The sequence below is a fragment of the Nothobranchius furzeri genome, chromosome 12 (genome assembly GCF_043380555.1).
Source record: "Nothobranchius furzeri strain GRZ-AD chromosome 12, NfurGRZ-RIMD1, whole genome shotgun sequence".
NCBI lineage: Eukaryota > Metazoa > Chordata > Actinopteri > Cyprinodontiformes > Nothobranchiidae > Nothobranchius > Nothobranchius furzeri.
This window is the reverse complement of record NC_091752.1, coordinates 21,576,044-21,588,320: the sequence shown is the minus strand read 5'-3', so window position 1 is coordinate 21,588,320 and position 12,277 is coordinate 21,576,044. Positions and strand designations below refer to the sequence as shown.

Sequence of the window (12,277 nt, the reverse complement as noted above, 5' to 3'; positions counted from 1 at the left end):
TTCTCTGCCCGCCACCCGATCCCAGATCTGTCAAAGCTCCGCCATCTGGGATCACACGACCTCGGATCACGCGGGTTGACAAACGGAACCAGTTTGGACTCACTCTTTAAAAGTCGTTGGCTGTTTGATTCTTTAATCTGTCAAAGATTTCAGATAACTGATCAGAAATGATCAGGAAAATGATATCTGGTTGAGCAATACCTTTTGTGGGGATCTGTGTTCGTCTGGGCATTGGGAGTTTTGCTCGCCACGCTTTCTCTGTCACTGACTCTCAGCATCACTTCCTGAATCTCTGTTCTCGCCCACCCCCTCCATCCCTTTTTCCTCCCGCCAACATTTTCTGACACAAGCTGAGCGATAGATGGGAAGGTAATTAAATATTCATGGTCTGAAACTCAGATTAGTAATGCTGTGTAAATGAGGCCATTTAAAAGTCTGTTTTATTCATTTTATCTGGGTTAGACTTTTACACACACACACACACACACACACACACACACATCTAGAGCAGCCTCGTCAGAAACTGCTGCACTGGCATCGCAGGCGCCTGCTCCTCACCACACCGCTGACAGAGCCGTAGCTATTTGAACAGGTATCTAGAGACAGCATGATGAGCCGTGTGCTCCGTATGCAAATGATAAAAGAGTTTTGAATAAATGGATGGAAGTGGGAAGGTGTGTGTGTGTGTTGGGGGGGGGGGGGGGGGGGGTTACGCTGAATGTGCAGACTGGCATCAATTCCTCCTGGAGATCACAGACTCAGGAGAAATTTTTCAGGAGAGATCAGTGGATTTTATTGGGAGGCTTTCCCTTTCCACATATTCCCCTCTCCTCTACGTGCACCATGACACCTCTTTGATAGATAACCCAGTTTCTTCCTACTGATCTGCAAAAATGTTACAGCTTTAGACTGAAGTTTTTCTTTTGTCTTGATGTTAAGACTGCAGTTCAGCCTTAAATTACTACAGGGTTAATGACAGCCCGAACCGTAGAACATTAATTGTGTGTGTTGTCATCTTGCAGCATCAAAATCCATTAATGCTCACACACCTGTTGCATTATTCACACATCTATATTTCCTCTCCACCGTCGCTACATGCTTGCTTAGTATGGGGATTGCTGACACAGGTCAGTGACTCGATGCAGTCTGCTGGGTTTCTCATAAAAGAAACTTTGACCTAACTGGCAGAATGAATTGAACTCAACTGGAATGTTTTACTTTGTGAAGTACCTTGAGACGACTCTTGTCATTATTTGGAACTATAGAAATGAACTGAATGGACTTAAATAATGATAATAAAAAAAAACTAATTAGGAATATTTTCAAGTAATTGCAAAAAAAAAAAAATTTTAGGGTCTTTAGGCTTATTTTATAATAATGTGTCAAATATTGTTGAACAATGAGAAATATAGGCTAATAAAATATTTCAATAAACGTCTTTTGGACTCAAGTCTTGGCTCTGTGTTCATAATTTAAATTTCACAAACACAAAGCTGAGAAATGGGGTGACTCATCCATTTATTTTCCAGTGTTGACGTAACGTGAATTAACAAAAAAAAAACTTAGATTTACAACATGGAGCGAAATGCTTTCTTTCTCACACCAAAGAGAAGAGAGCTGTGCTAGGAAACTAAAACAAAACACTTTTCAACATTTGTATGTTGATAAGGACCAACAGAGTCGTTAAACTGCTACAATGCTTTGTGGTTTGTGCCAAATATGGAAAAGTTTATCACTACTCCATCACTAAAGCATGGAGGAGGTCCTATCATAGTAGGGGAATATCTCGTAGCATTTTCAGCTGGAAGATCTAAAAGAAAAGATGTTTCTCTAGATTTAAAACAGAGTGACATAAGAAAATAACCTTTTTCCCCCTCTACAGGCCACCAGGACTCCTCCAGCCTGCAGCCGTGCATTACTGGTGGAGGCTCGTGTCCCGCCATGTGTACTTGCAGCAACAACATTGTGGACTGCAGAGGGAAAGGTCTGACTGCCATCCCGGCCAATTTACCCGACAACATGGCTGAGATGTGAGCACAAATCCTGCTTTTGTTGATGTTGTGGCGTCACCTCATTTAGACCAAGCTTTTATAAAACATTGCATTTGGCTCCTCCTACCTGTTGCATTGATAACAGTTCAAAAATAAGTCCTTTTCAATGTAAAAACAAAAGTGTAAAAATTTCTACTTTTACTTGTTTTGTTCTTTCTCACAGGGCATCAAACTCATGATAAGGTTTTTAACTGATTGTAGACGAAGGTTGCGTGTTCTTATCGGCTCAGAAGGCCGTAAAACACTCTGCTAACACCCCCCCCCTTCAGTTTATCGGTCCTCCAACATCTGTCTGGGCATCAACTCTTCACGGCCCCCATGCTTTACTGTAATTCCCAGGAATGCACGGGTAGACTTTTCATACAAGTCTTTTACTCTCTTTATGTGAGGTTGCTTACCACAGGCAGAAGTATCTCTGAAATGGTGCGGCAACAATGTGATAAACGTGAAAAAGACGTACGACAGCAGTCGCCTTACGTGTTTTCTTTTTCTAAAAGAGTGCAGCTCTGAGGACAGCACGTTTCTAGGTCTCCTCCTCCCCATGGAGTCTGTTTATAAATACCCAGCCAGCGGGGAAGTCACTGATCCCATGTTCCCCGACAACCCTGACCCATTTCCTCTACATTGATGTGCTGAATTTTTCATCTAAACTTGACGTTCGCGCTTGACTGACCGAGACGTTTAAAATTATGTCAGAATAATCACAAGCCCTTCACTTTGATTCTCGGAAAGTTAATAATTCAGCATCATTCTTTGTGACGAGCTAGGAAACATAAAATATAAATACCCAAGGTGCAGTTTTTCAGGGTTTTACGTGCCTTCGTACTCGACTAGTTGGATATTAAAAACGCCGATGTTACCTACGAGTCCAGAGACCTGAACGTGCAGACGACCCACAGCTTTCCCACACGTTTTTTCACAGACACTGGACTCTCTGTGCGCTGCAGATGAGTTCAGACATTTTAAAACGTCCCTGCCCTTCAGAGATAACTGGTGCTAAAACGTGTCCTGCTTATAAACTCTACAATGTTCTGATTCATCTTTTACAACTCCAGAGGGATTCACTCGTATCTCATGCATTCCTCCGGTCCCGCCCGGCAGAACTTCTGCCTCACAGGTTAAATTCTTATGACACTTTTACTGTTCTTTTTCTCCCCCCAATATTTCTCTCTCCCTCTCCGTCTTTCTCGGCTTGCCAAATCACCGCGGGCGAGTTCATGGAGGTGCATTCCCAATAAAAAAATAATAAAAAGGAAAGTGTTGGGGTGGGGGGTCCATTCTGTAGCTTGGTGCAGCAGGTCAGATCTGTGCTTGAAGTTCATTATAAAATCATTTTCAATTACAGCGTAGCAGTTTGATTGTATATCACGACTGGCTTAATGCTTCGTTAATGAGGGACTGGGAAACACACACACACACACACACACGGCTCTCATTATATACAAATCTGAGAAATGAAAGCCCTCTGCTCTACCTCTACACTAATGAGTGTCGTGTTTATGACTGAGAGGTTCTGAGGTGGTTTCTTTTCTCCTTTCTTGTGAGAGGGAGATCCAGTTAACCTAAACATTACCACAACAGATTATTATGCATCGAAGTCTCTGTCTGTAACGACAAGCCCTGCCATAAAACTTTCCCTTTGCCTTTTATCTACGCCGCCACGGTGCTGCTATCGCGTCTGACGCCGGCACACACGGGTTCAACACCCAAAGGCGGAATGTGTCTCCCTTAATGAAAACCTTGCAGATACTGATGAAAAGGATGAAGAACATTGATTGGATTGACACAAATACTATTTCTCTCTCTCTCTCTCACCCACACTTGTTGTTCCTGTAGTCAAACTGAATGGGAACCATTGATTTTTCTGTCTTCAGATGACTTTGGGAAAATGTTTATTTTTTCTTGGCGAATGCACAGAGGAGCTTCTTCGATCATTGTGAGGATTAAGTCTTATACAGTACATGTATTGATCTGCAAGGAGCAACAATTAAAATGTTGTCAGGCTGTGTGTGCGTGTGTGTGTGTGTGTGTGTGTGTGTGTGTGTGTGTGTGTGTGTGTGTGTGTGTGTGTGTGTGTGTGCGTGTGTGCGTGTGCGTGTGCGTGTGTGCGCGCGCGCGTGCGTGCGTGCGTGCGTGTGTGTGTGTGTGTGTGTGTGTGTGTGTGCATGTGTGTGCGTGTGTGTGTGTGTGTGTGTGTGTGTGTGTGTGTGTGTGTGTGTGTGTGTGTGTGTGTGTGTGTGTGTGTGTGTGTGTGTGTGTGTGTGTGTGTGTGTGCGTGATTTTTAGATTTCACCTATAACGTTATCATTATAGGACATTTGACCTTGTCCCAACTTGGGGAAAATCTGGTTAAGTTTAGTCAAAGTTGCGTACAATTTTTGCTACAAAAACAGTTTTTTTTATTTATAATCAGGTTTTTTATCTCCTGATGATACAATTGCATCTAGTACTTTTTGGCACAATTGCATGTAGAGGTTGCAGTTCCTTTTATTTTGAAGGGGTTCTGGCCGGTACCGCTTCAGGCTGCAGGTGTGAAAGCACGTCGTTCCGTGATGTTCTGTACTCACGCTGACGTGTCAGTCTTGCCTCATCCTTCAGCAAGGCGAATGCAAACAGCACAAAGCCTCATGAAAATGTATGAGAGTAGCTAGATACCTGATGATAACAAACGTAGCACGTTATTTTATTTCAAAAACCTATTAGTTCTCTCACAACTTGAGTCAAACTATCAAAAATGATCAAATTCAAATATGAATCATGGTTGCGTTTAATACCTGGTCTGTAGACACATCCATAAGGTCACAGGAGAAGCGAGAAGGCAAACGTTTCACTGCTCAAGCCTGGCTGGCTCAGCTTTAAGACTAGTTTTAGGACTAGACCGGTGGTTAGGGTGAGGTAAGAAGCAGTCACTAAAATGATTTGAGGTCAATGACTGGTCCTCAAAAGTGTAGGCAAGGCAACTTTATTTGTGTAGAACATTTCACACAGAGGCCACTGGATGAGCTTTCCATTAGCGAGAAGAGCACAAACATTAAGATCAACGTGACAGCACCGTTAAAATACACAAACTAAACTCTAATTTAAGAATCAGATAAAAGGCAAAGGTCAAGGGTGAGCAGTTACAGTGCAGAAGGTGCAGCATAGGAAACATTCGTGTAGCAAGACAAATGTGTGTGTGTGTGTGTGTGTGTGTGTGTGGTGTGTGTGTGTGTGTGTGTGTGTGTGTGGTGTGTGTGTGTGTGTGTGTGTGTGTGTGTGTGTGTGTGTGTGTGTGTGTGTGTGTGTGTGTGTGTGTGTGTGTGTGTGGTGTGTGTGTGTGTGTGTGTGTGTGTGTGTGTGTGTGTGTGTGTGTGTGTGTGTGTGTGTGTGTGTGTGTGTGTGTGTGTTGTGTTTGGCTCGGAGGATTTTGCTGTACCCTATGTCAATACTCCCAGAGTACCACAGCACGTAGGCACATAAGTACACTGACACTGAAACATGTTCAAACTACATGCATGGTGCCAAACCGGTTCGGACCAGTTAGACAGACTGGTCGATGAGAGAAGGCGCTAAAACCACTTGGCCCAGCACTCTGCTGCATGGTGAGGCCAGAGGAACCACATAGCTGTCACTCCACTGCAAACACACACTCACACACACACACACACACACACACACACACACATGGAGACCAAGTCCACCGCAGGAATCTGCGGTCTACAATCACTGTTATCCAAAGAATGTCAATTGCACTCCCGTATCGCTCTGTAAGTGCATCTTTGAAGCGGGACGATACTTGATTGAGAAGATTTGGAAGCTGAAAACAGTCGAATGGCTGTGGCTGGTGTTTAACAAAACATTTACCCCCCATGAATGACATAAATAAAGTAATGAGGCCTAAAAGGCATCTGAAATGCCTCCAAGTGACTAATTAAATCCTGTGGAAACGCTTCTGTGCCAAGAATTCAAACTCTTAAGAAGGTGGTGGTTAAATCCGTCGCCAGTTTAAGGAGTTATGCAAATTTTGGAATAGTTCTCATTTCTTCTGCGGTGACAAATAGCGACTTAATGGTGTTTAGATGGGGATGTAGCCGCTAGCCAGCCGCAGTTCATGCGGGCCGATGACTTTTAGCGTACAGCCTGTCCCCCTGCAGGGAGGCAGAGTGGTAGAGCAACCAGACAGGCCTGCAGCTGGCTTCCTCTGGGCCCTGCTAAGCCTCGGTAAGGACAGTTTTAAAAGCTGTGAACTGACCTGCAGATAAACAGCCCTCTACCAGCTACAGCAGGGATTTGTTCAGCAGCCTGAAACACACACGCATGCCCACACTAATGGAGTTTGGGGAATTCAGTTTCCCTGGGACCATGTGACGCCGATTAGAGCCTGTTTCTGATCTGTTTTAGATGACCGAAAACATGTTTGTCAGCGTATTAATGTCATGCTTTGACGGCTGTTTCACAGTGAGCTTTGTCAGACTCCTCTGTTGTTAGCCTTGCTCCACCGGCTCACAGGAAGAGGTAAACTCGGAGAAGTCATATTTTAGCCCCGTTGCAAAGGTTTCAGTGGATACTTTGCAGACACCCAGAGGATAACAGCAACTTTCACAAAAAAAATAATAAACGAGTGAGATCATTATTGATTTCATGATCTCATATGAGAGCTTAAGTGCTGGAAACTGTAAATGTTAAATCAGGAAGAAATACGACTTTTAGCTGCAGGCCTGAACACCCTCGCACAAAGCGAGACAAAGCCCTTTCCCCCTCCGGTTCTGTTCTGCAGCACTTTAGCATTCAGAGTGTTTATTGGTTCTGTGGATGTTATGACTCCAACATGCCTGGACCAATTACAACTGTGAAATAGATCACCGCTAATATAATCAGGCCAATCACCAGGGGTCAGATGTGATCACTCAGCCCTGTTGCCATGGAGAACGATGTTGTTTGGTTAACTAATGGTTTCACATCTCCTCTCTTCTCCTTCCCAGACGTCTGGAGCAGAACGGGATTAAGTCTGTTCCTCCCGGAGCCTTCTCTCCCTACAAGAAACTCCGCAGGATGTAAGTACAGCATCACGCAAACGAGGACCAGGAACTGAGTCTGGAAAAAGAAGCAACAATTTGCAGTTTTCTCGTACCACTTCCGGGCAGCACGCAGTATTTATTTGGTCTGCCTTTTAAGAACATAGACTTGTTCTCAGCCTCGAGGTGGCATAGAAGACAGGCGCTCAGATTCTACACATGCAAAACAGCAACTCTCGTTTTTCCACGTCTGCCCACCGGTATTCCCCTGGCTAACACTGCGTCCAGTCTGCTGGCTGGGAGGGAGATGAGGGGACGGAGAGAGCTGGAATGAGGCTTTCCTTCTCTCTGGGAGTGAACAGCGACAATCTGGTGGTTGAGACTGAGTGGTTTTTCACCCACCGAGCCAGCTGTCCAGTCACAACGCCAGCACCAGTCTATGCCAAACCTCCAACACCACCAGGCCTTTCCTACTTACGTAGCAGCAGCAGGGGGATGGAGGAGCCACCCGAAGGTCAGGGAGTTTCTCAGCCCTTCATCGAGGATTTCTACATGTTTTATCCTTCAGCTTCAGGGTCAGTGAGAAGAAGAGGTCAGGTGCATCAGGAAAAGGCAGAAATCTTACCATAGGTGCAGGGTACTATCAAAGAATATTTCCAAATTCTCACTAAACTGTGGCTATTTTGTATATTTCTAAATATTTTGGTCCTCTTCGCCTATTCGAATCAAATGTCCTGTTTTTATTTTTCATTTTTTTTGCATTATTCCTAACTTTTGTAAATGCATTTTATCCAGCTTGATGACACATTTCCAACGTATTTCTTGGCTTAAATTCATATACTATGCAACATTTTGATATTTAAATACTTTACTGGATCCAGTATGTGCTATAATGGCCCTTTACAGGGTTAAAACGTCACTCAGACCCCCACCGCCCTCTGTGGCCAGAGTATCGCACTTGCATCTTCAGACTGGCGGGCCGCCACCTGTTGGACTTAGAAAAGATGGAGCTGAAATGCCTGGCGCTGCAGTCGGCTTCCAGCACATTCCCTGCATGTTTTAGATCGTGAACACAGCTGATTTGTTTGATTTAGTGATAAACCCACTCCTGTAGACACTAAGGAAGGCTGAGGAGACATTTCAGATGTTAGATTAAGGTGTTAAAACACGCACAGATACGTTTCATTTCCAACCAGACATGGAGACAGAGGTGAAAGAGAAAGGAAGCGACAAAGGGGGGGGGGGGGGGGTCCACAAAAATAAACAATCACTGATGAACAAGAGTCTGCAGAAGGAGAAAAAAAGAAAAGAAAAGGGACACACAACAATACAACAGGAGCAAACTATCACTGCGTCAACCTGATGAGGAAATATATAATCAACATTGTTTAACTGAACAATCACGATAATAAATTACAGTGCATTTAGTGCCAACCACAGCCTTAAGACATGTGTTGAATGTGCCCAAGTCCATACTTATGAGAGCACCATGTGAGCACCTGTGTGTGTACACGCGCTTGTTTATGTAAGGTTTCTCTATAGGAGCGTCCAATAGAGAGTGTGAGGGGCCACAGATCTGTCCCCTAAAGATGCATAGGAGATGGAAGGAGCTCCAAGTCTCAGAGATCCAGGAGCTGCCCCAGAGCACAGGGACCCCAAGGAGACCGCGACCAGAAAAGCCCCTGATGAGCCAACTTCATTTTTAATCCAAACAAGTAGAATCCATCTGTTCCTTCAAACAAACAACCTGCTACTAATGGCAGAGCTGTCAGATCCACATTTAGCAACACCAGTCGCTAACTGCACGTCCGTGTTGACTCAGCTGGACACTCACTGGACAAGTGTATGTCTTGATTTTCACCTTGATTAAACAATAGGGGGCGCTATAAATAGCACGACATTATACTGCTTAACTGGTTAAATGGATCTGCACGAAACTTAGTGGTTGTCATCATTCTAGAGTCTTCTTTGATTATAAAGCTAATTTCTATTGATGCATCGCCTCAGCAGGCCTCATGTCTGATATTCCCAACGTGCGACTGACCTACACATGAACCACCCCTTTAGGCCCTCACACACCGACGTTTACACAAACACTCCAGTGTCTGCGTTTACAGACACACACCAGTGCATTCGTTGGCCTCCAGTCTTCGCTTTAATTTCCAGGAAACCTCGGTCCTTTTCAAGAAGACAAATGTCTACTTATTTAACCGTTACCCCCAAATGAGAAAATATCCCTCTTCTTCACCACAGATGATTTTCCTTCAAAGGTATCCAGTCGTCTGGAGTTGGGTCCTCATACTCCATTAAGCCTCTTTCTCCATCTGTCATTTTCTCTTTCTGTCCCACTGTTCTTCATTTACTTTTGTGTTCACTCACACACACACACACACACACCAGCTCCTGGGCACACAGGCTTAGTGGTTATCCTGTGGGGAGAGGCCTGCGGATCCTGTTAACATCAGCTATGTTTCGAGGCAGTCTGCTGTGTTTTGCTCTGGATTCCAGCCATGTGTCAAATTCTTACTCACACACTCACACACCGCACTGGAAGATCGCTTGATAGGCCACAAATAATGCAAGTAAATGTTTAGATTGGCTCCGAGGCTCCCTGGAAGAGATGCAGCATAAAATGTGAAGGAGAGCAGGGACTCGTCTTCCTCTAGCACATCTGCTTCCTCCTCACTTGGAAGGAGGATAAGAAAGACATTTCACCCCCAAAAACTCCTGGTTTAATGTTTAATCCCTCTCTGATGCAGAGACCTGAGCAACAACCAGATCTCAGAGATAGCTCCGGATGCCTTCCAGGGTCTGCGCTCGCTCAACTCCCTGTGAGTGACCCAGAGCTGAGTTTGTTCACAGAAAGCCGCTCATTTGTTGGTTATTTATTGCGTCTCAATCCTGCGTTGTGATTTCTCAGCGTGCTGTATGGAAATAAGATCACCGACCTGCCCAAGGGGGTGTTTGACGGCCTCTACGCCTTACAACTGCTGTAAGTGGAAAACTCCCCTGCTTTGCTGATGCTCTCCAGACGTATCCAATACCAGGAATGACTTTCAAATAAACTTCTTTCTCTTTCGATATATAACGAAATATTTCATAAAGAACTTCTGACAAGCTGCATCCCTCCCTCGCATCCTTCTGCCTGCTCTTTTTTTCTCCATGTCTGTTAGGCTGCTGAATGCCAATAAGATTCACTGCGTTCGTGCCAACGCCTTCCAGGACCTGCAGAATCTCTCGCTGCTATCGCTGTACGATAACAAGATCCAAACCCTCGCCAAGGGCACCTTCACTTCACTGAGAGCCATACAGACCCTGTGAGTCGCACACGAACATAAAACATGAGGCAGTGCAGGAGTTGTTTACTCACAGGTCCGTGGTGATGGCACAGGAAGTGCTAGTCACACATTTATACTGAAACATTAGTCATTCTGCTTGTTACCCTTTAAAAGTTGTGATACTGACTCCAGACAAAACTTGCTTTTGTTTGCTGACTTCTACCCTAACCGTTTCCTCCTGATCCACCCCTCCAGTCACCTGGCCCAGAACCCGTTCATCTGTGACTGTAATCTGAAGTGGCTGGCTGACTACCTGCGCTCCAACCCCATTGAGACCAGCGGTGCCCGCTGCGCCAGTCCACGCCGCCTCGCCAACAAGCGTATCGGACAAATCAAAAGCAAAAAGTTCCGCTGCTCTGGTAGGATGGTGTCTCTAAATGTCTCTGAGATTCCTCTGTTGGGCTTCTGTCTACTCTTCTCCTCTCATTTTCTCTCCTCTCCTTTCTCTCCTTTCCTCTCTCCTCCCCCTCTCATCTCTTCTCTCTCCTCTGCTCTTTTCTCTTCTCATCTCTCCTCTTTTTTCTTGTCTTCTCTCATTTTGTTTCCCCTCCTCTCCACTCCACTCCTCTTCTCCTCTCATCTCCCCTCATTTTGTCTCCTCTCCCCTCTCTCTCTCTCTCTCTCTCCTCGTTTTTCTTCTCTTCTCATTTTCTTATCTCTCCTCCCCTCCTCTTTTTTTCTCTTCTCTCGTTTTCTCTCCTCTCCTCTTCTCTTCTCCTCCCCTCCTCTTTTCTCCTGTTGTCTTCTCTCTTCTCTCCTCTTTTTTCTCTTCTCCCATTTTCTCTCCTCTCCTCTTCTCTTCTGTTGTATTCTCTCCTCTCCTCTCTCCTCTTTTTTTATTCTCTTCTCTTCTCCCATTTTCTCTCCTCTTCTCTCACTTGTCTCATTTTGTCTCTCCCCTCCTCTCGTCTCCTCTCTCCTCTTTTCTCTCTGGAAGGGGTTTGAGTTCCTGGAATTCCTGCGTTTGTCCTTTCACTACGATTTAGACGGTTTACCGGCTGATCGTTCCTAGCTGAATGTTTTTGGGGGCTTTAGCTTTTTGAGCTGCTACCCCCCGGTCAAAAACGCAACAGGAGAAAAACTTTGGCCGAACAAAAGAGGGACTCTAAATCTGGTTTCACATCTTCATCAATCACCCTTCGGTAGCCTTCATTCTCCCTCACCTGTCTGCGCCCTCTGACCTTCATGGACCTCTGAAGGTTTAGGACTTCTCACAGCCTCACACGTGTGACTGAAGCTGTGTTTTAGTTTCTTTTTTTTTCATGCTCACCATCTCCCTCCTTCCTTCTCGCTTTTCATGTTGTAGCAACAGCTAAGATTGCCCACTTTGTGTCCACATCTCCATTAATGTCATGAACAGAGACAGCCAGGGGCTTCTCTGTTTGCTCTGCTGTCATATATATGTTTTATATATATGACTGTTGTGATGCATAGCAATGCCACAGCTATGCACGCCCGACTGACCTCACTGACATCCGTCCCTCTTTGTTTCCTCCATCACAGCCAAAGAGCAGTACGTCATCCCAGGTGAGTGGCTCTCATTCTCATGCCTCTATAACTAAGATTGTTTTTTTTTTCTGAGTCTGGGACGAAAGCAACTTTGCAAAGAAATCAAAAGTTGTGTGGAGAATTTCTTTCTAACATGTCCTACTTACATTTCTTTTTCCAAATTGGAACCTTTCTTTTCTATCCTGGTGTGAATTTCATAGGAAAAGGTCTGCAGGAAACCAGGCAGAGCATTTACTGGTAAAATTTGGTAAAGTCCCTGTTGCCAGTGGCAACCGATGATCACATGAAAAGCTGACTGAGTGACTGTGGCAATAGGATGTGTGAATCCTTATGATGTTGCAAGAGCATATGCTTCATCCCCGCTCCGTTTTCCTGACCGTCTCAG

At 44.9% G+C, this 12,277-nt stretch overlaps 1 protein-coding gene across 4 annotated transcripts in view; it reads left to right on the top strand.

Moving 5' to 3' along the window:
* The window catches only part of slit1a (slit homolog 1a (Drosophila)), a 100,574-nt gene that overhangs the window by 68,057 nt on the left and 20,240 nt on the right, over positions 1 to 12,277 (top strand). For 2 of the 4 annotated variants that reach the window (XM_070542413.1, XM_070542411.1), the window contains exons 9-15: positions 1,883 to 2,030; positions 7,013 to 7,084; positions 9,805 to 9,876; positions 9,966 to 10,037; positions 10,219 to 10,362; positions 10,579 to 10,742; positions 11,887 to 11,910. In XM_070542413.1, coding sequence (XP_070398514.1) covers positions 1,883 to 2,030; positions 7,013 to 7,084; positions 9,805 to 9,876; positions 9,966 to 10,037; positions 10,219 to 10,362; positions 10,579 to 10,742; positions 11,887 to 11,910 — 696 coding nt within the window. The remainder of the gene's footprint in view (positions 1 to 1,882; positions 2,031 to 7,012; positions 7,085 to 9,804; positions 9,877 to 9,965; positions 10,038 to 10,218; positions 10,363 to 10,578; positions 10,743 to 11,886; positions 11,911 to 12,277) is intronic. The other 2 variants (XM_070542414.1, XM_070542412.1) reach the window with 1 other exon arrangement.